The sequence below is a fragment of the Lontra canadensis genome, unplaced genomic scaffold (assembly GCF_010015895.1).
Source record: "Lontra canadensis isolate GAN:19392208 unplaced genomic scaffold, GSC_riverotter_1.0 scaffold55, whole genome shotgun sequence".
NCBI classification, from domain to species: domain Eukaryota; kingdom Metazoa; phylum Chordata; class Mammalia; order Carnivora; family Mustelidae; genus Lontra; species Lontra canadensis.
The window spans coordinates 9,897,110-9,921,424 of NW_022631049.1; the positions used below are offsets into that span (position 1 = coordinate 9,897,110).

Consider the following 24,315-nt stretch of genomic DNA (forward strand, 5'->3'; position numbering starts at 1 on the left):
CATCTTTGGTGGGGCTCTCAACTTGGAGCCTCTGAAGTTGTTATGGTTGATTAGCAAAAGGGAAATTTACTGGATGGACTGGGTTGGAGAGACTCACAGAACTTTGGAAAATATGCAGAAACTGGGGGCCTTCACAATTGAGCAGCCAGGACAGGTCTCCAGGATGCTTCTGTTGCCATCACTGTCCACCACTGGGCTGCCACTGCTGCTCATGGAACTTGAACCATCCTGGTTTCTGGATATTTAAAGTTCCAGATAGGAGGGTCTGATGGGGGAAAACCCAGTCATGTCTGCCTCCTATTGTTGGGGGCAGGGAGAGGTTTAGACCTCTTAAAGAGCTTCCTTTGGCTTCCATTGTGGGATATGGGGCACTTTCCCAACAAGGCTTATGTAACTGGGGCGGGGACGTGGCTAAGTAAGAAGAGACATTAGTGCTGAGCAGTTAAAAGTAGGACAGAGACCCAAGGTATTTACATTAAAAAAAAATTCAGGGAGTTGTTAATGGGGCTTAGAGATATTTTAAAAAATTGTTATTTGTTCTTTCGCAATGAAAGACACTTTCATCTGGGAAATTATTTAAGACCAAGGCTATCACTAAAGAAAAAAAATGTTAAAGGCAATTTTGTAGTTTTCTGCTGATTCATTTCTAGGATCAGTCAAATAGATTTAAAATTCTTTCTTAGGTACCTTGGGAATACTTAAAAATCCATTCCAGATTTCTGTGAGTGTTCAGCAAAAATCATCAAGGTTATCCTATAATCTAACTCTCCAGATGATGAACGTGTAAGGAGTCACAAGGCTGTGTAGTCAGAGAGTGAGGATGGGCAAGAGAAGAGGTAGCTGAATTAGGAAAACAACTGTAGACTTAATAAAACATGGGCGTGGTTGGGGCCATAGCTGAGGGAGGAGGGGTGACATCTTCGTGCAGTGCTGAGGAAATTAATGCTTGATAGTAGATGGAGTTGTAGGTCCAGAAATGATCTAAATAAACAACTGTTAAGAATGATATTTTATTTGGGAGAAGGGAGCCAGAAGAAATATAAGAGCTGTAGGAGGGAGTTGGGGGAGTAGGGGTTGGTGATGGCACCAGGAAGAACAGAGAGTGGTTGAATCTTAAGCAGGCTCTACACACAGAGCAGAGCCTGACACTGGACTGGATCTCACCACCCTGAGACCGTGACCTGAGTCGAAATCAAGAGTTGGATACTTAACTGACTGAGCTACACAGGTGCCCTGCCAACCTCTTCTTTAGAATACAAGTCCAGAACTTGTGCTTGACAAATATACGGGTTACCCAAATAAGAATGAAGCCCCTCTGGCATACATAAGCCGCAGGGTAAAGGGTGCTCTGGTTCCATCACACAAGGTTGAGATCATGACCAGAAAGAATAAGCACGACCAGTTTACAAGCAAAAGATATTGCTATTATTGGTGTTCTTTTGAATTTTACCAAGTGCATGCTTGGCAGGGAAAAAAGGGTCCCACTGCCATACATGTTTCTAAAGGGGGAGTCCCCTCTCTCTATAAAGAGCATGTTTTGCTCGAACAACTTCCAAATAGATGTCTTCCTTCTAGGTTCTCTCTGTTCTGTGCATCCTGCCCTCTCCTGCCAATTTTGCCTTCAAGAGACTCTGCTTCCAACTCATCATCCCTCTCTTTCACTCTCAACAACTAAAAGGGCAAAATCCCCCACTTTCCTTTGTTGGAAGCTGTTCTAGGCTCTCTTCCTATGCAAACCCTCCCCTGTGCTAGCGTCTGCTGGAATCTAGCATCCTCTGCTAAGTATTCCCTAACTGCCCAGGCTAAAATTAAGCTCGTCACTCTCTGAACAATAACTGTCCTTATTTTCTGTACCACAGAACTATTTCCTCTATCATATAGAAAGAGTTCAACAACGTTGATAGGCTGAAATGGGAAGGGCAACAAATTATACTGGAAAGAATATGGACTTTGGAACTGGACCACCCTTGACTTTCGAAAATCCTTATTTGGGCTGTTGGAGATCCACTTCCTTCATCTATAAAATGGGGATAGTAAAATCCACCCCACCGTATTGTGTTGTCAGGAAATCATGTATGTAAAGCTCTTGGCACATGATAGGTGTTAAATAAGTGCTAGACATTTTTATTTTTACATTGTAAAAATAGGGAGCAGTGACATACTTTTTAGTTTTAAAGTTATTTACTGGTAGAGAAAATAAATCACATTCCAGATAGAATAAATTAGTACTGTTTTAGGGACAAGATGTGTATAGCAGAAATAGACCAATTATTAGTCCTTTCTTCCAATTACAGGTTTTAGGTGAATAAAAATAAATTAGGTTTTAAAAGATTTTTTAAAAAGATTATTTATTTATTTATTTATTTGACAGAGAGACAGATCACAAGTAGGCAGAGAGGCAAGCAGAGAGGAGAGAGGGAAGCGGTCTCTCTGCTCAGCAGAGAGCCCAATGCAGGACTCGATCCCGGGACTCTGGGATCATGACCTGAGCCGAAGGCAGAGGCTTTAACCCACTGAGCCAACCAGGTGCCCCAGGTTTTAAAAGATTTTTAAAAAGGTCACTTTAGTTGCATGTGTAGGTACCCATATATTTCAGATTTACATCTTGAAAATCTAGCTTTTAGTTAATGGACATTTGATTATCATTTGCAATAAGATAATTAGCAAGTCTTAAAAATTTTTTGATACAAAAACTGTGGATAATAATATAATCAACAAGTTTATTTTATTTTATTTTTATTTTATGTTTTTGATGTAGTGTTCAGTGATTCATTGTTTGTGTTTAATACCCAGTGCTCCATTCAATACATGCCTTCCTTAATACCCATCACCATGTCAACCCATGCTCCCACACCCTCCCCTCTGAAACCCTCAGTTAGTTTCTCATTGTCCATAGTCTCTCATGGTTCACCTCTCCCTCTGACTCCTCCCCCCTTCATTTTTCCCTTTCTTCTCCTATGTCCTCCATGCTATTCTTTATGTTCCACATATAAGTGAAACCATATGATAATTGTCTTTCTCTGCTTGACTTCTTTTACTTAGCATATTCCCTCCAGTTCCATCCATGTTGATACAAATGGTGGGTATTCATCATTTCTGATGGCTGAGTAATATTCCATTGTATATAGGAACCACATCTTTTTTGTCCATTCATCTGTTGAAGGGCAGCTTGGCTCCTTCCACAGTTTGACTATTGTGGACAAGGAGGCTATTGTGAACAGGGAGGTGCATGTGCCCCTTCTTTTCACTACATCTGTATCTTTGGGGTAAATACCTAGTAGTGCAATTGCTGGGTCCTAGGGTAGCTCTATTTTCAACTTTTTGAGGAATCTCCACACTGTTTTCCAAAGTGGCTGCATCAACTTGCATTCCTACCAACACTGTAAGAGGGTTCCTCTATCCACATCTCCAAAATTTGTTGTTTCTGCCTTGTCAATTTTTGCCATTCTAACTGGTTTAAGGTGGTATCACATAGACAAGGGAAACAAAAGTGAAAATGAACTTTGGGGACCTCATGAAGATAAAAAGCTTCTGCACAGCAAAGAAAGAAAACAGTCAACAGTCAACAAAGCTAAGAGGCAATCCATGGAATGGGAGAAGATATTTGCAAATGATAGTACAAATAAAGGGCTGGTATCCAAGATCTATAAAGAACTTCACAATCTCAACACTCAAAAAACAAAGGATCAAGTCAAAAAATGGGCAGAAGACATGAACAGACACTTCTCCAAAGAAGACATATGAATGGCTAACAGACACATGAAAAAATGTTCAACATCATTAGCCATTAGGGAAATTCAAATCAAAGCAGCCAGTTTATTTTAAAAAGAGATTTCTCTATGAAATGAATCAAGAGTGTTCAGAGGTGCCTGGGTAACTCAGCCTGTTAAGCATCTGCCTTCCCCTCAGCTCATGATCTCAGTGTGTTGGAATAGAGCCCTGAGTCGGGCTCCCTGCTTGATGGGGAGTCTGCTTCTCCCTCGCCCTCTCCTTCTACCCTTCCCCCTGCTTGTGCTCTCTTTCTCTCTCTCATACAAATAAATAAAATCTTTTTTTAAAAAAGTGTTCAGAGCTACAGAGAGTGAATAGTACGTGAGAAGTAAAGCAGTGCTGTTCTGGGAGGGTTTGGGCTGTAAAGGAAAAATGAAACAAGATGAAACCAGAGAGGGAAACAAACCATAAGAGACTCTTAATCTCAGGAAGCAAACTGAGGATTGCTGGAGGGGAAAGGGGTGAGAGGGATGGGGTGGCTGGGTGATGGACATTGGGGAGGGTATGTGCTATGGTGAGAAAATAAATTAAAAAAAAATAAGGTGGTACAGATTGAAACAGAAAGTTGATATAGTGCTTGTGAAAACATCCACCATGTCGACCCCTTTCAATAATTCTAGGACTAAGTATTTACCTAATAAGTGAGTAACTTAATTGCAAATTCTATATGAACTTCAATGAAAACCCAACCCATATGACAGTAAATACTCCCTCACTACAAGGAATATTTGCTGCCATTGTAATTTGATGAAATATGAAATATAGCTTTTCATATAATCTTTTGTTGAATTGCTGATACCCTATCTCTTTTTACAAGATAAAATGTCAAAGTGATAATTGTGGCTTCCAACCAACTCCACATGAAAATTCAGGATTACATTTCTGTATTTGATGTTTCTTCAGTGATTATAAATATCTTCACAGAAAAGATCATGGATATTTAAAAGAAACACACTTATAAAACATTATTTGAAAATAGTCAAAGTTAGCTTTATGCATAAAGTATAATTTTCAAAAGATTGGTTGGAAGAATAATCAAAGAAGAATCATCAATCAAAGAAGCTTAAAGCTAAAAGATCACGTGTTCTAGCCTCTGATTTTGGGATCGTAATATTATTATTGTAGAAACATGATAGATCAGATGCCTTTGCCTTTCCAGATTCTCTTTCTACCTGCCCCATAACCTCTCTCTACTTGCCCTTCTTTGTGGCGGTTGAACTATAAGGACTGCAGAAACAGACTCTCTTGTCCTCTGACTTCAGCTTCCTGATCAATGGGGATTCCCTAAGAGATATCAAAGAAAAGGAGTATTTTCAGGCAGCCCTAGGTGGGTGCTTACTTAATGAAAAGTTGTAATTCTTATCAGGCAAGCCCCTCCTTCCAGATTTTTCTAATCACTCCCTCTCCTTGTACTTTCAGGCCTAAGTATAGTAAGAACCATTGCTACACCTGGGTACTGCCCTCCCTTCTGTGGTATGATGGGTAGTAGTTCTCAAATTTTTCACTTGCATTGGAATCACCTGGAGGGCTCCTTAAACCATAGGTTACCCCCACAGCAGTGTCTAATTTAATAGGTCTGAGGTGGCTGCATTTCTAATGAACTCCCAGGTGATGCTTCAGTGGCCAGCTTAGGGAACCATATGACCCAGTAGCCCTGTGCCTTGACCACCTTTTATTTATTTTTATTTTATTTTTTCAGTGTTCCAAGATTCATTGTTTATGGACTACACCCAGTGCTCCATGCAATATATGCCATCATTTACACCCACCACCAGGCTCACCCATCCCCCCACCCCCCCAAAACCCTCAGTTTGTTTCTGAGAGTCCAAGTTCTCTCATGCTTCATCTCCCCATCCGATTTTCCCCAATTCACTTTTCCTTTCCTTCTCCTAATGTCCTCCATGTTATTCCTTACGTTCCACAAGTAAGTGAAACCATATGATAATTGACTCTCTCTGCTTAACTTACTTCACTCAGCATAATCTCCTCCAGTCCCGACCATGTTGATACAAAAGTTGGGTGACTAACTTTTCTGATGGCTGAGTAATATTCCATTGTATATATGGACCATGTCTTCTTTACCCATTCGTCTGTTGAAGGGCATCTTGGCTCTTTCCACAGTTTGGCAATTGTGGCCATTGCAGCTATGAACACTGGGCTACATATGGCCCTTCTTTTGACCACCTTTTAAATAAAGTATCCTAATTTGAATTTGCTCTTTCTCACTTCTGGAGACTTGACTAATATAAATGGCAATAAAAAGTTAGTTAAAAATAGAGTTTGTTTTATGGTTAAACATGATTTGCAGGTGATTGAAAAAGATGTGAGATAAATATACACAATGAAATATTACTCAGCCATCAAAAAGAATGAAATCTTGCCATTTGCAATGATGTGGATGAACTAGAGAGTATTATGCTAAGCAAAATAATTCAGAAAAAGACAAATACCATATAATTTCACTCATATGTGGAATTTAAGAAATAAAACAGATGAACATAAGGGGAGGGAAGGAAAAATAAAATAAGAAAACAGAGAGGGAGGCAAACCATAAGAGACTCTTAATTATAGTAAACAAACTGAGGATTGCTGGAGGGAGGTAGGTGGTGGTATGGGGTAACTGGGTGGTGGGCATTAAGGAAGGCCCTTGAAGTAAGGAGCACTGGGTGTTCTATGCAACTGATGACTCACTGAATTCTACCTCTAAAACTAATAATACACTATATGTTAATTAAATTGAATTTAAATTTTTAAAAATTTAAAAATCTTTAAATCAATGGAGAGAAAGCTGTAGGGATTTAGGAAACCATTTTGTTCAATCATTAAATTTCAGAGTCTAAAGAATACAAAGAGAGGTCCGGTGATTTCCTTGAGAGAATGTAGCCAGTTGGTATCTTGCCTTTCATGGAGGTCTGTCCAGGATAGTATGCTGCCTCTGGTCATACAGCTCCTACCCCTCCAACCCCACTTCCCTTGCCATCCTGACACCCCCTATCCCCGGGATTGTGTCATTGCCTTTTGTATTCTCATTATCTCTGCCTTTAGGTTTGGGCACCAGAGCTACCTGTAATATTTCAAGTAAGTAGACTCATAGCTTGGGGCAAGCGAGGATTAAGATCTTCAGCTCACTGTTCAGTATAATGCTCAGTAGACCCAAATGGTTCATTGACCTTTTGTGTTCATGAGAGATTAAGAGTCAATGGCAGGGCTCTTCTTAGAATGATATCTTCTTAGAATGATGTCTATTATCTTCCATGTCATCTTGCCCTTGGCTCACACAGAACCTCTTACCTACTATCCAAAGAGATTTTCCTAGTTACTCTTTATTGCTTGGCATTTCAAGTTGTTATCTGAGAACCCTACACTTTATACTCTGGTTAGGCAGTTGTTTTACTCAGCCTCTATAGTTCTTCCCTGTTTTGCTTGGACGTTTCTAAGTGGATGCCCTAGGCCCTGTCTGCCCAGCCCCACCCACCCTCTCCCAGTGTTGTCACAGTGTTCTCTGTCCACAGAAGTTGGACCAGGTGCCAGTATAAGACACAACAAGTTTCTGCCTCAAGATTTTTGACTCTGGGAAACTGGACTTCTCCTGGAGGCTAAGGCTGTAAGACTGGAAACCTGGGAGCTTCAAAAAACCAAATTTTCTGCAGAGAAAGGCCAACAGCAGCCAAGTGAGAAGACAGGCAGCTTGCACCTGCAGTGGGAGATGGGGGTTGGTTTGCCTACACCACTCCCCAGTCCCAGGTGTTCCTGAGGCTTAGGGACATTCCTGGCTGTCCTGTCCCTTGGTTGCTAAGCTCCTAAAAACTCTCCATTTTTGCTTAAACTGGGTCGAGTTTGGATTTCTTTTATGATGTCAGACGTTCTAACTGATAAAGTACCACTAATAGTCATTTTTGTTTACGCGTTTATTTTTTGTTATAATACTCTGCATTTATTGAGTACGTTCTGTGGATCATTTCATCTGAGAACCGCTCCTCAAAGGATTTTCAAACCTTGTTTGTGCTCAGAATTCAGCATCTTAGAGTTGTTCATCTTACCATTGTCTCACAGCACATTCTTTACCCCTCTGAGTATTTGCTCTTATGGTTGCCTCTGACTCTATTGCTTATTCCTCACTGTAGAACTCTGCCCAGCAAAGTCCTGCTCATCCTTCAAAGCCAACTTTGATGTCTTCCCTGCTCCAGGCAGAATGAATCACTCCCTTTCTTCTTGCTCTCCAATTCACATTAAATTATGGTTAATTGCTTACATGTCTGACTCCAATACTATGTTGAGAGCTCCATGCAGGCATGGATTGTGTGTCCTTGATTTGTCTTAACTCCTGTTCTGAACACAATACCTGCCTAGAATGGGTGCTTAATAACTACTTGTTGAGGTAAATCGATTTGGGTAACATGCAGAGCCTAATCAGTGCAAATGAAGAAACTATATTCTTGTGCCTGGAAAATATGAAGAATGGCACCAAGATGGCCCCACTTCTAGGGCTGGCTCAGGTGAATAGTTGTCTTTACTAGGGGCGGGGAGATGATCTGGTGTGACTAATGAGAGGCTTCCAACCTATCACTTCTAATTCAGTTTACTCTCAATACCTATTAAAGTCTGAACACTGTTCACTAACTGAATTTGCAATGCCCAGGCACTCACTGTGGCATAGAAAATAGAAAATAGACATGATTTATTTATGATCCTTGACTGCATCCCAGGTGACATTCTGAATATTATTTTTGTCAGAGTGGCTTTATAGTAATTGAAGGGTACACAACCATGTAGCATGGGGCACTGTTTTTGTTTTCCAGGATTGGAGATGACTATTTCATGGCCCAAGCTCTGAACATGGCCTCTGGGCTTGGCTCTGAAGTTTAAAGATTGCCTTTTTAGAACAATGATTTAAATGTCTCCAGTGGCTCGCCTGCTCTCAGATCTCTTCCATAAATCAACCAGTGTGAGGCAAATGGCTGCAGGAAATGGGTGTTGAGCCTTATTGCATATGGAACAGGTGGTACAGAAGCCAGTGAAAATGAGGAAACAAGAGAAATCACTGTTTGGCTTACAAATCCAACACTCCCAGCTGCACATGATTTACCAACTTCTTAGTATCTATGGCCCATATTTTATCTCAATTCTTTTTTTTTAAATTTTTTAATTTATTTTCAGTGTAACAGTATTCATTGTTTTTGCACCACACCCAGTGCTCCATGCAATCCGTGCCCTCTCCAATACCCACCACCTGGTTCCCCCAACCTCCCACCCCCCGCCCCTTCAAAACTCTCAGATTGTTTTTCAGAGTCCGTAATCTCTCATGGTTCACCTCCCCTTCCAATTTCCCTCAACTCCCTTCTCCTCTCTAACTCCCCTTGTCCTCCATGCTAATTGTTATGCTCAACAAATAAGTGAAACCATATGATAATTGACTCTCTCTGCTTGACTTATCTCAATTCTTGCTCAACTAACTTCCCACCCTATTTTTGGATTTCCTCCTTTCCACCTATAATTGTTAAATGATCACAAAATGAAACCTGATATTCACGTAAGAAAACAAGAGGAGGCACAACTTGTATAAAATAAATTATGAAAAATACTTGAAAGATAAATTAAAAATGACTCTTGAAGTATCTGAACGTTAGCCCCTCTTGAAGAGCATAAATAAATGAGAGTTCACTGAGTTTTAGACATTCTTCTTGTTGAATTAGAAATATTTAATTAGAGGGGCGCCTGGGTGGCTCAGTGGTTTAAGCCGCTGCCTTCGGCTCAGGTCATGATCTCAGGGTCCTGGGATCGAGTCCCGAGTCGGGCTCTCTGCTCAGCGGGGAGCTTGCTTCCCTTTCTCTCTCTGCCTGCCTCTCTGTCTACTTGTGATCTCTCTCTGTCAAGTAAATAAATAAAATCTTAAAAAAAAAAAAAACACACAGCTGCGAAGCACAGTTGAGAGCACAGTAAACATCTTGGATACGTAAAATAAGAACCTTATGTATTTTTGACACTTTTTTAAAAAGATTTTATTTATTTATTTGACACAGCGAGAGAGATATCACAAGTAGGCAGAGAGACAAGCAGAGGGAAAGGGGGAAGCAGGGTCCCTGAGCAGAGAGCCTGATGTGGGGCTCGATCCCAGGACCCTGAGGTCATGACCTGAGCCGAAGGCAGAAGCTTAACCCACTGAGCCACCCAGGCGCCCCTATTTTTGACACTTTTATGGCAACAGTATTAACATAACATTAATTTGAGCATAATAATCAATATGTAATTCTTCTGTTGCTTATTTGAGTAGCCATACATTTTTTATTCTTTTGAATCCAAGGTTAGATAATACATCTCAATAAAGCCAACTTTAAGACATTTAATAGTAGATGGTATGGCTATGGCTAACTCTATTTTTATAAACCTCTTTTTGTTTTCCGCAAGACTGAGAAAAAAAGAAAAGAAAACAAGATACCCTTTGTCATAGATAGGGAGGGCCAGACAGCAGAACTAGCACTCACAGCCAAGTTACTCCGCTGTTAGCTAGGTGCTTGTTGGAGATCATGGTTCAGGAACTCAGGCTTTCTTTTTCTGAATGTCCCTGGTTCTTGAGGTTCTGATTTGAATACTTCAAGTGATGACTCACATAGTACGTGACATGATTATTCAAAATCAAACTAAAACCAAGATGCAATTGCTATTTCAAGATTTTGCTCTTCATTTGCTGGTTTCTACCATCTCACAAGCACCACACCAAGAAAGAACCTTCATGACCAGTGAGGAGGATGGCCTCTGTTCTTCTGCTTATATCCATGGAAATAGAGAAACTCTTAACTTTCAAGGAAAAATAAATGTACTCTGTGAACAAACATAGGCAGCTAAGGAGACACAATGGCTGAATGTAATGTGGTGTCCCGAGTGGGGTCCCAGAACAGGAAAAGGCCATTAGTGACAAAGCTAGGGAAATCCAAATGAGGTTTGGAGTGTGATAAAGAGTAATCACCAATGTTAATCTCTTAATTTTGACAAATGCACGAGGGGAAGGGGGTGGATGCAAGATGTTACCATTAGAGGAAACTAGCTAAAGAGCATATGGGAACTCCCTGAACTATCTTTTCAATTTTTCTGTAAATGTAAAATTATTTCAAAATTAAAAGTTTACTGAGAGAGAGAGAGAGAGAGGACAAAGCCAAGCAGCCTCTGCAGGTGGAGGGAGTAAAAGGATTCACACAGGAGAAAGTGAAGCATTGGGGCAGTGAGTGAAGACTATCATCAAATGAGCTCAGACAGTAAACGTTTAAAATAAGTATAGGTGCATGCGATTTAACAGCAAAGACTGCATGAACCAATCAGGATTTGATCATAGTGTTTAAAGATTTGGGTAGATTCAGAATGTTCCAGGTGGAGGCACAACCCAGTTAAAGACTTAAGAGTTGTCAGTAGTGAGAGGAAGGTGTCAGAACACAGCCAGAACCAGCCTAGTTGGAATGGAGTGCTCAGGTCTGAGCAGGGCCAGCTGTGTCATTACGAGGCCCAGTGCAAAGTGAAAATGCAGAGTCCCTTTTTCAAAAAGCAGAAAATGGCTTTTTCCTTTGTTATGCTCTCTCTCTTTCTCTTTCTCCCTCTCTGTCTCTCTCTCCTCTTAACCATGGTATTTTTTATTTGCTATTTAACATCTGTTCCCTTGGACACAGAGATACTTGCTGGGTGAGAGCAAGCCCCCACAGACACTGGGGGTCTCACTCTGAGATCCCAAAACTCTCCCCCACCTATATCCAGGTCCCTGTAGGATTGCTAAACAAAGACATGGGAGTGGTGGCTGAAAACCCACCCCAGGAGGTGGGGAGGCAACTGGAGGCAAGACCACACCTGAGCAGAGGCTCTGAGCCCAAGCCCCCTGTTTGTGCTCCATTATTCCATTGGAAATTACTTATAAAAAACAAGTTAAAAGATAAAAGAAATCTACACATTCAATGCAATCTTTATCAAAATACCATCAACATTTTTCACAGAGCTGCAACAAGCAATCCTAAAATTTGTATGGAACCAGAAAAGACCCCGAATAGCCAGGGGAATGTTGAAAAAGAAAGCCAAAATAGGGGGCATCACAATGCCTGATTTCAAGCAGTATTGCAAAGCTGTAATCATCAGGACATCATGTCCAGGTACTGGCCCCAAAACAGACACATAGATCAATGGAACAGAATAGAGACTCTGGGGCTCCTGGGTGGCTCAATGGGTTGAGCCTCTGCCTTCATCTCAGGTCATGATCTCAGGGTCCTGGGATCAAGCCCCTCATCGGGCTCTCTGCTCAGCGGGGAGCCTGCTTCCCTCTCCCCCTCTGCCTGCCTCTCTGTGATCTCTCGCTCTCTGTCAAATCAATAAATAAAATCTTAAAAAAAAAAATAGAGACCCCAGAAAGGGACCTTCAACAATATGGTCAACTAATCTTCAACAAAGCAGGAAAGAATATCCAATTGATAAAAGACAGTCTCTTCAATAAATGGTGCTGGGAAAATCAGACAGCCATGTGCAGAAGAATGAAACTGGACCATTCTCTTACACCATACAAAAAGATAAAATCAAAATGGATGAAAGACCTAAATGTGAGACAGGAACCCATTAAAATCCTAAAGAAGAACACAGCCAGAAACCTCTTTGACCTCAGCCACAGCAACTTCTTGCAAGACACGTCTCTAAAGGCCAGGGAAACAAAAGCAAAAATGAACTTTTGGAACTTCATCAAGATAAAAAAACTTCTGCACAGCAAAGGAAACAGTCAACAAAACTGAAAGGCAACCTACGGAATGGGAGAAGATACTTGCAAATGACATATCGGATAAAGGGCTGATTCCAAGATCTGTAAAGAACTTATCAAATTCAACACCCAAAAAACAAATAATCTGACCAAGTAATGGGCAGAAGACATGAACAGACACTTCTCCAAAGAAGACATACAAATGGCCAACAGATATAGGGAAAAAAATGCTCCACATAACTTGTCATCAGGGAAATACAAATCAAAACCACAATGAGAGAGCACCAGTTAGAATGGCTAAAATTAATAAGACAGGAAACAACAAATGTTGGAAAGGCTGTGGAGAAGAGGGAACACTTTTACACTGTTGGTGGGAATGCAAGCTGGTGCAGCCACTCTGGAAAACAGTATGGAGGTTCCTCAAGAAGTTAAAAATAGAGCTACCCTACAATCCAGCAATTGTACTACTGGGTATTTGCCCCCAAAATACAGATGTAGTGAGAAGAAGGACCACATGCACCCTGATGTTCCTGGCAGCAATGTCCACAACAGCCAAACTGTGGAAGAAGCCAAGATGTCCTTCAACAGATGAATGGATACAGAAAATGTGGTTCATATATACTGTGGAATATTACTTCAGCCATCAAGAAAGGATGAACACCCACCATTTGCATCAACATGGATGGAACTGGAGGGTACTATGCTAAGTGAAATAAGTCAATCAGAGAAAGACAATTATCATATGGTTTTACTCATATGTGGAATATAAGAAATAACTCAGAGGATCATAGGGGAAGGGAGGGAAAATTGAATGGGAAGAAATCGGAGAGGGAGACAAACCATTAGAGACTCTTGACTCTAGGAAACAAACTGAGGGTTGCAGAAAAGGAGGTGGTGGAGGATAGGGTAATTGGGTGTTGGGCATTAAGGAGGGCATGTGATGTGAGAGTACTGGGTGTTATATGCAACTAATGAATCATCGAACACTACATCAAACACTAATGAAGTACTCTATAGGTTGGCTGATTGAATTAAATTAAAAAAAAAAAAGAAAGATAAAAGAACTTCCACATGGCAAATATACACAGTTGGGGGGGGAGGTGTGTGAGGTCCTTCTGAGCCCTGGGTGACTGCATGTCCTAAGGCCCATGAAGCCGACCCACCCTGGGTGGGGATGCATGGAAGACTAATCAGGATCAGGAGGGGCTTGGCCTATGGAGGATCCTGAAGGCTGGGTTTTCCTCTGGGAGTGGATAGAGGCCAGAGGTGACTGAGGAGACACAAACAAATTAGATTTTTTCTGACCAATCCAATGGAAAAATGTAGAGTGGACTTCACAGGAAACACCATGGGCAGTTTCATGGATTAAGAATTTAACAGTCAATCTTAGGAGGAAAAGGGAAAAAGCAACTGTGACAGAACTGTTTCCTTCCCTTGAGGTTACCTATTTGACTGCATTAGCAGTTCTAATTCGGAGCAGATGTATCCACCCAAACACCATTTTGTAAAGTTCATTTTTAGATGACAGATTTATCTAAAAGGACCCTTTATCTTAGGGACACAGACCTTGCCAGTATAGAATTTTCTTTTTAAGAGCCCCTCTTATAAAATTACAATTGAGCTCAATGAATGTCCCTGATATCGGGACTGTGACTCCTGCTGCCATGTATTTTACTGCCAAAGCATTTAAAATCTGTTTCCGGTTTGGGGGCACCTGGGTGGCTCAGTCGGTGAAGCCTCTGCCTTTACCTCAGGTCATGCTCCCAGGGTCCTGAGATTGGTCTCCCTGCTCAGTGGGAACTCTGCTTATCCTTCCCCTTTGTCCCTCACCCTTGTTTGTTCTCTCTCTCTTTTTAAAAAAAAAAAAAAAAATTTTTTTTTTTTTCTTAAATCTGTTTCCAGTTTTCCCTCTGGGAAGTCCTCAAACCAGTATGAACTCTTTCTTCCCAGGTACCTCCAGATCATCAGTAACTCGATGTAAACCAGGAGCCAACTGCCCCAGTTCCCACAGTGGTATCAGCAGACAACTGTCCCCTCTTTCTGTCACTGAAGATTCTTCTGCTCCTATTCTTGAACTCCAGAGCCGAGGATCCTCTGGAGTTTGCGGACACAGAGTCGAAAGGCCAAACAGATCAGGTACCCTGGTGACCTCCTCTTAAATAACAGTACATCTAGGTAACCTTCTAACCAGCCATGAAAGATGGTACCATTGGCCCAGAACACAGAGACGTTACATGGACTCTCAGGGGTGGGAGTGGGAAGGTTTATCAAGTGGAAGAAGGAAGAAGGGAAATGTATAGATAGGATCTATTAGTGGTGTACAGTATAGCAGAGAAACTGGACACCAGAGACAGTTGTTGAAGGGCTTAACACATGATTAAACAGTGACATCCAGTTAAGTTTATAAGGTGACTAGTTTTCTCATCTTGAAGATGTCAAACCCCTGCATCTTTGATCTCAACCCTGGGATGCAGTAATAGCGCACTCCCTCTCTGAGATTAAAAACAGCAGTAAAATCACAGACTCTGTTTTTGTGCTTGTCACAACTGGCATTCCTTGGAACCCTTCTAGTTTTCCCAGTTTTACGTCTTCTTCAGGACACTGCACTGCCTCCCTGGTCAGCATTTACTGGTCAATCAAGACCGCCTTTCCTCACGTCCGCTTGACCAAGTTACTCAGATTACTAGAATTGCTAGATAAATCTGATAGCAGATCCAGGGATTTCCTGGCAAATTTATCATTTTCCGATGTAGCTGAGTCCACTAGGCTGCTGCCCATTCTGTCCTTCTTGGCGGTGGACATCTCATTGCCTTCCACAGAGAATGTGCTCAAGTTCCCAGTTCACTCACTTCCTCTTGTCATGTGACTGCCCTTCCACTTCTGAAAAGAGTGAAAACAATCAACAATCCTATGCCAACAGATGCTTTCCTCTGTGCCACGATGTCTCTGTTCTTTTGTTTGCCAATTACCATATTTTGGAGCCACCTTTAACATGCGTGTTTCTACCTTTCCTTTTGCCACATCCATGATCATCTCCTCTCCATCTCTGCCACCTGCATTTTCAGTGTCCTTCCACTCATTCCTTCGGTTTGGTCAATAACATATTAAATATCTTGCATTCTTAAAAACAATAACAAAGCAGCAAAAACAACAAAAGACTCCATCCAAAATAAATGGGTAGTTGAAAATAAAACAGAACTTTGAGAAAAGAATGGAATTCAGGTGCTTAGTATGGATGGGGAACAGTCAACAAAGATATACAAGAAATAGAAAAGCCTATTCTAGGGCTCTCCTAATTTGAGAAGAGGTTGGTTTTGTATATATATATATATATATATATATATATGAAAAGATTTTTCAAAAAGTGACAGTATTTTAAAACAGTATCTCAGCAGCTACTGACCCCAAGGCTGAGGTTCTTTTTAAAAATGAAGAAAATGACATCTTAAGTCTTCAGAAAGTTTTAATTGGCTTTAATAAGTTGCAGTTATATTCCTATTATCCCAGTTATCTGCAGAATAGAATGTTCCAGTTAATTAAATATACTGGTTAATAAAGATTTGCTCTATCTATCATAGGCAGACTACAGATTTTAAAATCCATACCATTAAAGATCACACAGGACATAATTTACTTTGTGCAATGATTCACAAGGCACTTGGGGGGTATTCCAGGGCACTGAAGAAAAAAGAGAAAAGGAGAATGATCTGAAGAGCAACTCACCATGCTTTCATGAATGTGATGTACTTAACCTCAAAACGAATCCCATGAGACAGGTGTTATTACTGACAGATAAAGAAGCTAAGACTGGAATCAAACATGAGCTCAGGACCATACAATGGTTGCACTCAGGCTTCCAAATTCCAGTGGCCTCTGCCATTAATGACTCTAACCAAGTTTCATGGTAATGGATGGAATTCCTGGTATATCAGTTTTAATGGTCTATACAAAACCATACATCTAAGTGGGACTGCAGAGAATTTAAAACCACCAGAAAAATAAAAGAGCTCTGAAGACCCAGTCTTTCTATGATATTGATAGATGGTGAAATTAAAGAATTGGCAACAATTAAATCTAGCTAGCAGAAGAATGGGTCGATGCTATGGGGGGATCTAGGTGACTACTGGTGGCATCAAGAGCACTGTCCATGGGACGATGGTGGCACCAAGCAGTCTTTGAAGAAAGCGACAGTAAAGGCAGGTATCAATTTAATGGGATACTGATAACCTTTGTAGAATCATTCCTCCTTGGTTGTGCTGGTCCCCGAGAATAATCTAATCTGAAGAGTCCACCTTTCTCTTAGGCATCCCTCCTCTTCAGCCTCATGCCAGGCTACCATTCCTGTCAGGAAACAGAATTTTTTCTCCAGACCATTTCTGAAATTTCCAGGGGTTGAATGAAGAGCTCAAGCCTGAAACCTAGACAGAATGAGTATTCAGAATAAAAGGATTTGGACCCTAGAGTCATACCAACGTAGGTTCAACCTTGGACAACTTTTAACACAAGTCTGTTTCTTCATCTGTAAAATGGGAGTGATAATACCTACTTTACTGGGTAGGTTAACGTTTGCTTCCCAGACTCCCAAGACAATAATCTCTTATTCCACCCTCTCACTCATTTTATATTTTTCCCCTCTGCTCTCTGCATAAGTCACATGGTTATAGAGAGGATTTGCAGGACTGTTATCAAGAACAGGAATTGTCTATACACAGTAAAGGGAGCTAGCTGGCTCACACTTCCCGACTCATGTCAATGTTACTACATCATGGAAGTTTCTCCCGATCATTTCCCTCCCCATCACTTAACCAGTGCCTCTCTTCTGTTTCCACATGGCCTTGTATCTGCCGTTGTTGGCCCTAACACACTATTTTGGATGTGTTTTCTGGTTTACCACTAGGCCATGAGCTCAGGTCTTTCATCTTTGAACCCTTAGGACCCAAACAGCTAACTAGCTCCTGGTGATCTCTATAAGATTTTGCTGAACACATAAATAAAAGAAGACCAGTTTTCATCTTCTAGAGGCCTAGGCCCTGAGAATCCAGTACCGTTCAGAAGACTTCGAAGTCATACAGTAATTGCTGTGTTTGTCATTGCTCGGTTTATATTCCCCAATTCAGAATTCACCCTCAAGGCTTGCTAATTCCTTCCCAAATAATTATATTAGAAAGCATTACCTGGATGAAAGTTTTTACCCCAGGATGGTGGTCATACCTGGCTTATTAAGCAATTGGACCACATTTAGTGGGAGAGAGAGTAGGTTCTGGAGAGAGAAAGTAAGAAACCCATCCACTACCACTTACAATCTGCAGCTTATACCACTTTCTTAACTCCTAGGACAAACCCTGTGCTCAAAGGAGGTGCTTGGAGACAGGAGAGAACTTGCAGACAATTCTGTCTCCCTTCCCTTGGTATTCTAACACCTGGGATCTCAGCTTGGGGACTCAGTGACGTCTCCCTTTTTACCTCCCGACAAGTGCATAAATTTATTGTGTTGAATTTGTTTCTCTATCAAGAAAGAAGGCCTTTATGATTGTCACTTTTAGAGAATTTTGACTATTTTAATAAAAAAAACTACTAAATTTTCTTAGTAAATGTAAAAATATAAAGCAGAACTCATTGTGCTCCCAGAAATACATTAAATTGTAATTTGTTCCAAGGTGGGAAATGACTTTGTGTAGTCAGGATTTGCCCTGTTCTTGGGACACAGTGCTTTTCAATTTAATAGTCAGCTTTGCTGCAGTTTCAGGGGGAAAAAAAAACCCACCTTGGTAGAGTATAACAACAAATACTTATTTCTCACTTACTTTTCATGTCAGCGGATACAGGGCTGCTTTGGCTGGGCTCTGCTCATTCTCCCACAGAGACTAAAAGGGCAGCTCCTATTTGGCTTTTTCTATTCTAATGACAGAGACGATGAGCAGGAGAGGTTAATGGGACCTTGTGATGCCTCTTAAAGTTCTCCTGGGAGGCAGCCTACTTCACATCTCTCTGTTCATGTTTGATTAGACCAAGCAGGTCATGTGGCCAAGTTGAAGTCTTTGGAGCTGAGATATGTAATGCTTTCATGAAGAAGTGATTAGAGTACCTGGAAGAACAGCACAGCATCCACCAAGTTCATGAGCATTGTTATGGCCTTAACAACGGGTGGGGGTCAAGATCCATACTGTACCTTACAGAGCAAAGATTCGGGAGAGAAAGGGAGCCAGAGTTAATCTCTTTAAATGATGGTAAAAAAGCAAAACCCTGATGATTCTACTGTCTGCCTCTTTGGTTGCTGTCCTATAACCTGATTTCCACACATCTGTATTCCTCTCCTGTTCTCAGGGGATGATGGAACACAGACTCATCCTGAGAACAGTAGCCAAGAAAACAGAATCAAGGCTCGCTGCCGGTCTTGCACGTCCATGGTTCTGAAGGCCGTCTGGGGACTCTTGATCATCTTGTCAGTGTCATCGTCTTGGGTTGGAACCACACAGATTGTAAAAATTACTTACAAGAACTTCTACTGTCCATTTTTCATGACTTGGTTTTCAACAAACTGGAACATTATGTTTTTCCCAGTCTATTATTCCGGTCATCTGGCCACTGCTCAAGAAAAACAATCTCCGATGAAAAAGTTCAGGTAGGTTTCATGTTAAAGGGCCAGTGCAAGATGTTTTAAAATAATTTTATGAAACTGCGTAATTTCTTCTCTGTGGCATGATGAACTGAGTTGACTAGGGGAGTGTGGAAAGCCAGGATCTAAGGTTGGTAATGAATACATGAGCACTAAGAAAGAGAATCAGCACCCCCCCCCCCAAAATTACTGAATGTCTGTCACATGCCAGGCACTGTGCTGGTGCTTTTGTAGATCTTAATTCATCATCACTGCTGGTAACATGTATCTTTTAAGGCAGTGTTATTATTCCCATGTTAACACAAGAGGAAACAAGTTTAGAAAAGTTGAATGACTTTTCCAAGGTCACACAGGTATAAATAACAGGATCAAGATTTAAATCCAGAATTATCTCTGAAAGTCATGCTTTATGGGAATACCCCAGTGGCTCAAGCCCAGAAAAGAACATGTCTTCATAAGATTAATTGTTACAAAAATATTTGCTCAATATTCAGGACACTGTGGTACCTAAGCAGATAAAATGATCTGGTTTCACAAAAAAGGAAGTTTGGCCCTAATGGTTTAAAGATTATTTATTTATTTATTTATTTTTGACTAGGGTCGGGGTTGGGTGGTAGGCAGAGGGAGAGAGAATTTCAAACAGACTCTCTACTGAGTGGAGAGTCTGACTCAGGGAGCCTGGCACAGAGCTCAATCTTATGACCTGAGACCATGACCTCAGCCAAAACTAAGAGTTGATGCTCCACTAACTGAGCCACCCAGGCAGGCCAGCCCTGAGGTTTAGAAGATGCTGTTCTTTGCTGTTTGGGAGCACATGGGACTTTCACTATTGGTTCACCAGCTATGAACTTGGTAGTGCCACGGTTCTAGTAGTTGTTCTGTACTAAACTTGGCTTCTGCAGCCCCATCTTGGAGAGCTCAGGAAGCTGGCGGGACCAGTCTTGCCCAGCACTCGATGAAGGCAAAAGGCAGAATTTGGGTCAAAGAACCTTTGCTGACAGACAACTTCTTGAAGAGGAAAGGCCTAGAGGGAAGGAATAACTTCCAGGACAGTCACTCTAATCATGGAAACAAAACAGTAGTCAAGGCCTCAGTGGATGGCAGTGGGAGAGGGACAGTTCTCTACACCCACTTACTGTTCCTTGGCAGAATGACAACAAACTTACCTTGGAGAAGCCAAAATCACCTTTCTTTCTTGCCCCGTACTTCCTGAAAAGAAGTGCATTAACAGACTATTCTTAAAAACTTAACAAACTGCAAAGAGTCTATCTTCAACTTCCACTTTCTATCACCAGCTTAGAAGCACCCAAAAATATTAAAGTCACACTGTGTGCTGATTTTCCACGGCATCCATGACTATTCAATTAAAATTAAGCAAAACCTATATAAAAGTAATAAATGTTTTCTGGTTTGGAGGACAGAAATAAGCCTTACACCTGTTTGTAATTGCTAAGGATACTTTGTATTTGATTCCCATCAAATAGACATGATGTTGGGACACAAGGTCTTTTTTATAACAATATTTCATAAGCAATTTCAGGGAACAAGAGTATCAAACTAAAATTCTCCCTGTTTGAAAATGGCTTATCCATAGCATGCATGTTCTACTCCAATGCTCCCGTGGTTTAGATACACATGCTGATAAAAACAAGAGTTTAGTATGGGAGGTTGTACCTCAGAACACCTCAAAGCATGCCAAGTTGGCTTTATTTAAGATAACACATTTACAAGAGGTTGCTGCTGACAGAAATGTTGTTTCGGGAATCAACTTCATCTCCACCACATCCCTTATGTCTGACTAACTCCGAATTTATCGAAACCTCTGAATGGACAAGACACCTCCACCTGTGAGTGCAAGTAGGTTGAAGTTGGCCATGTCTGAAACCAAATCAAAGAGCTGTTATTGTCAAGCAGAAAACATGGTCTTTGAAAGGAATATTCTCCAGAGGGCTCCTCCATAGGAGAGGTAAACATTGCCAGAAAATTCTGAGATCCTTCATCTTATTTTCCTTGTCGACTCATTAGCACCATCTGCCAAGAAGGCACTTCCCGGAGCTCTCACGGCAGAACAAGGGGGAGAAGAGTTAGTATGTAAGACTGGAAACAGAATTTGTCCCATAGCATCAGATCCTCTGACTATTTTCTTCTTTTCTCTTGAATGGTATGAAAGAATTTTCAGTTCTTTTTCTTATCACTAACATCATGACCTGAGCCAAAATCAAGAGACAGACGCTTGAATGATGGAGCCACCTAGGTGCTCCAATGTTGAGCATAATTAATTTACTAGTGTCCCCAGCTTCTAATTTCAGTCCAAATTTGCCACCTGTCAGTGCCTAATGTCTAGAAATTCTGATCTCATCATCCCAAGGAGACACTCACTGTACTTGCTCATCTATAGACATCCTATCTTTTTCTGAATTTTCACATTTCTGAGCACTTAATGCTTAAATAACATAAGGTCCTACACCCGTGACCAGGCGTTTGAATGGAGAGCATTTTTAAGTTCTGCTATGGCAGGGACAAACGGGGAGAAGGTTGACAGGCAGAGAAGGGAAAAAGAGGGGACCAATAAGGAAGCCAACATGGTGGATGGGGGAGGACCACGTGAAAAGAACAGTCTCTGCCCCTCCCCCGACTTTGGGGAAGAAAACTCTCCCTGTCACTGTGCCTCCCTGCGGGGTCAGAATGTGTGCTCTCCCGCATTCAAAGTCTTTGCTTGAGAGCACTCAACCGAGCATGACAGTGGGCTCTGGGAAGGAAGAACCCTCCCTGGCCAGGGCCAGCGATATGAAAAGAAGTCCTTTCCTTAGAAATGTGTTTGTTGTGTTTCTTCATCAATGTGTATCTCAAAAGCCATTTAGCACTTGTAGATGTCAGGATGAGCCCGTGACTAGCAGCTCCAGCTCTCCCTGGCTGACTTTCTCACAGAGCAGATCCCTTTGTGAGGACAGAGATAGGATCCCCTTGTGCCAACTGCTGCTTGGTCTGTACGTGGCTCTGATTCAGTGTCTCTCTATGGCTGTGGGGCTTAAGAGATGCCCCTCCATTTCCCCGAGCAGGTGTGATTTCTGTTTGCTTTACAAAATACTTTGTTTTTAGGTTATCTTACCCCTTCCTGGATTTTGTCTCTTTCAAGTTAAAAATTACTTTTGGAAAATTGCATTTTTATTTTACAAAAATCCTGTTTTAGTTGTCTCCCGCATCAAAAGTAAAACTGTTACACAGGTTTCTATGTGTGCATTATGCATTTTTAACCTCCCGGGATTCGCTGGCTTACAATTCCCAGCATTCTCAGCTGCTTGGATGCAGTGTTTTCCGTGAGACTTGACATTGAAGGCCATACTCCTGTGCTTAAAGCCTCACCACTTTGTCACTCCTTCCTTCCATGTGGCCCTCCATAGGGTAAGTTGCTTCATATGCGTGGGGCAAACATTGGCTAGAGATGATTTTGGTTTGTAAAACTTTGAGGCACAATTGTTTCTTTTCAGAAAAAGCCGGAAGAGAAACAGTGCTAGTACTAACTAGAACCATGTAGATTTCATTACAACCATGCAAACATCAGTAGCTTGTTGCTTTCAACAAGGTAGTTATACTACTCTTGAAAATACACAGCCTAGCACAGGATAGTTGCCCAGTAAATGCTTGGATGTTCATGAACAACTGAGTGGAAAAAAATAAAGCTGAGTTATCCCAATGGTGAGTCTGTTTTCAGTCCATAGTCAGACAAACGTTGTTATTTTATCACATCATTATTGCCTGTTTGTATCACTAGTTTGAACATTTTTATTAAAATGGCCCCTTGAGGGCGCCTGAGTGACTCAGTTTGTTAAGCATCTGCTTTTGGCTCAGGTCATGATCCCAGGGTCCTAGGATTGAGCCCCCCATCAGGCTCCTTGCTCAGTGGGGAGCCTACTTCTCCCTCTCTTTCTGCCTGCTGCTTCCCCCTGCTTATTCTCTCTCTCTCTCTGTCAAATGAATAAATAAAAATCTTTAATAAAATAAAACGGCCCCTTTGGTTAAATAATCAGTTTAGTTAGAAATCAAACAAAGCAAACATTTAACCGAAGTGATTATTTTTACACAATAAATTCAGATAATTCCTCCAAAGCAACCAAATGTATGTATAAACATACAACCTGAGTTTAATTTTTTCAATTTATTTGTTTTACCAGTTTGGGGTCATCACAGAATCTTTTGTCATTTTTTTTTTTCCCTGTCTTAGAAATGCTAGAGGAAAAACAAATTAGTCAATTGGACAGATACATTAAAAAGAGGTCTTGCCCCTTAGGAAAAATCAAATCCCCAACCGTGTGGCTCTCCACAGTTTGTGGGGTTACAAGCTGTCTCTACCTGTTCACACAGTCGCAGCCCTCTTGGTCCTGATGTATTCACCCCCTTGGGAAAGAGCCTTCTCTCTTGTCTAATAGCTGGTAATCCTAGAAACTACTCATTTCTGTATTTCTCCAGACTTCTCTGAGAATGTTCAGCAGCAGCAGACTGGCTGCCCCAGCCATCTTGTGAGAATATCTAGGTAGGAAAGAGCCTAGCTCTGCAGCTGGGGGACGTGGGCTCTTGTCCATGGAACCCTTTGCCCCCGCTGTGCTCCATAGGTGGGAGCCCTGGGTAAGTAAGTAAGTAAGTTCGACCGATGAACAATGGGTGTTGCGTGTTTGTGTTCTTACCAGAAAATGTCTGTCAAGAGTTAGACAACCCAAAATGTGTCACAATTAGTACCTGACAATTAACCTCTTTTTCTTTCCTAGGGAATGCAGTCGGATTTTTGGTGAAGATGGTCTGACATTGAAGCTCTTTCTTAAAAGAACTGCTCCCTTTTCTATTCTATGGACTTTGACTAATTACCTGTATTTACTGGCTTTAAAGAAGCTGACAGCCACGGATGTCTCTGCTCTGTTCTGTTGTAACAAAGCCTTTGTCTTCTTGCTGTCGTGGATCGTGCTGAAAGACAGGTTCATGGGAGTGAGGGTAATGGCGCACTTGATTCGATGTGTGAGGCCGCCCATAATCGTAAATCCTTGGCATCGGAGAGCTCCTCTGTTTCATGGAATTTCTGTCAAACTTTCCCCATTGGTTCTGAGTACAAATTGGAAATTGAAGATGCATTAGGACACGCAGGCAATTACAGTATCATGAAAGGATAAAGAGATGGTCTCCCTTGGGCAGTCAGCTGATTTCAACAGGAGGCCCAAAA

At 41.4% G+C, this 24,315-nt stretch overlaps 1 protein-coding gene across 1 annotated transcript in view; it reads left to right on the forward strand.

Annotated features, from left to right (window-relative positions):
* Nucleotides 1-24,315, forward strand: part of SLC35F4 (solute carrier family 35 member F4) — a 235,621-nt gene that overhangs the window by 193,960 nt on the left and 17,346 nt on the right. Inside the window, exons 2-4 of the mRNA XM_032875308.1 lie at nucleotides 14,441-14,626; nucleotides 18,815-19,112; nucleotides 23,870-24,089. Coding sequence (XP_032731199.1) covers nucleotides 14,441-14,626; nucleotides 18,815-19,112; nucleotides 23,870-24,089 — 704 coding nt within the window. The remainder of the gene's footprint in view (nucleotides 1-14,440; nucleotides 14,627-18,814; nucleotides 19,113-23,869; nucleotides 24,090-24,315) is intronic.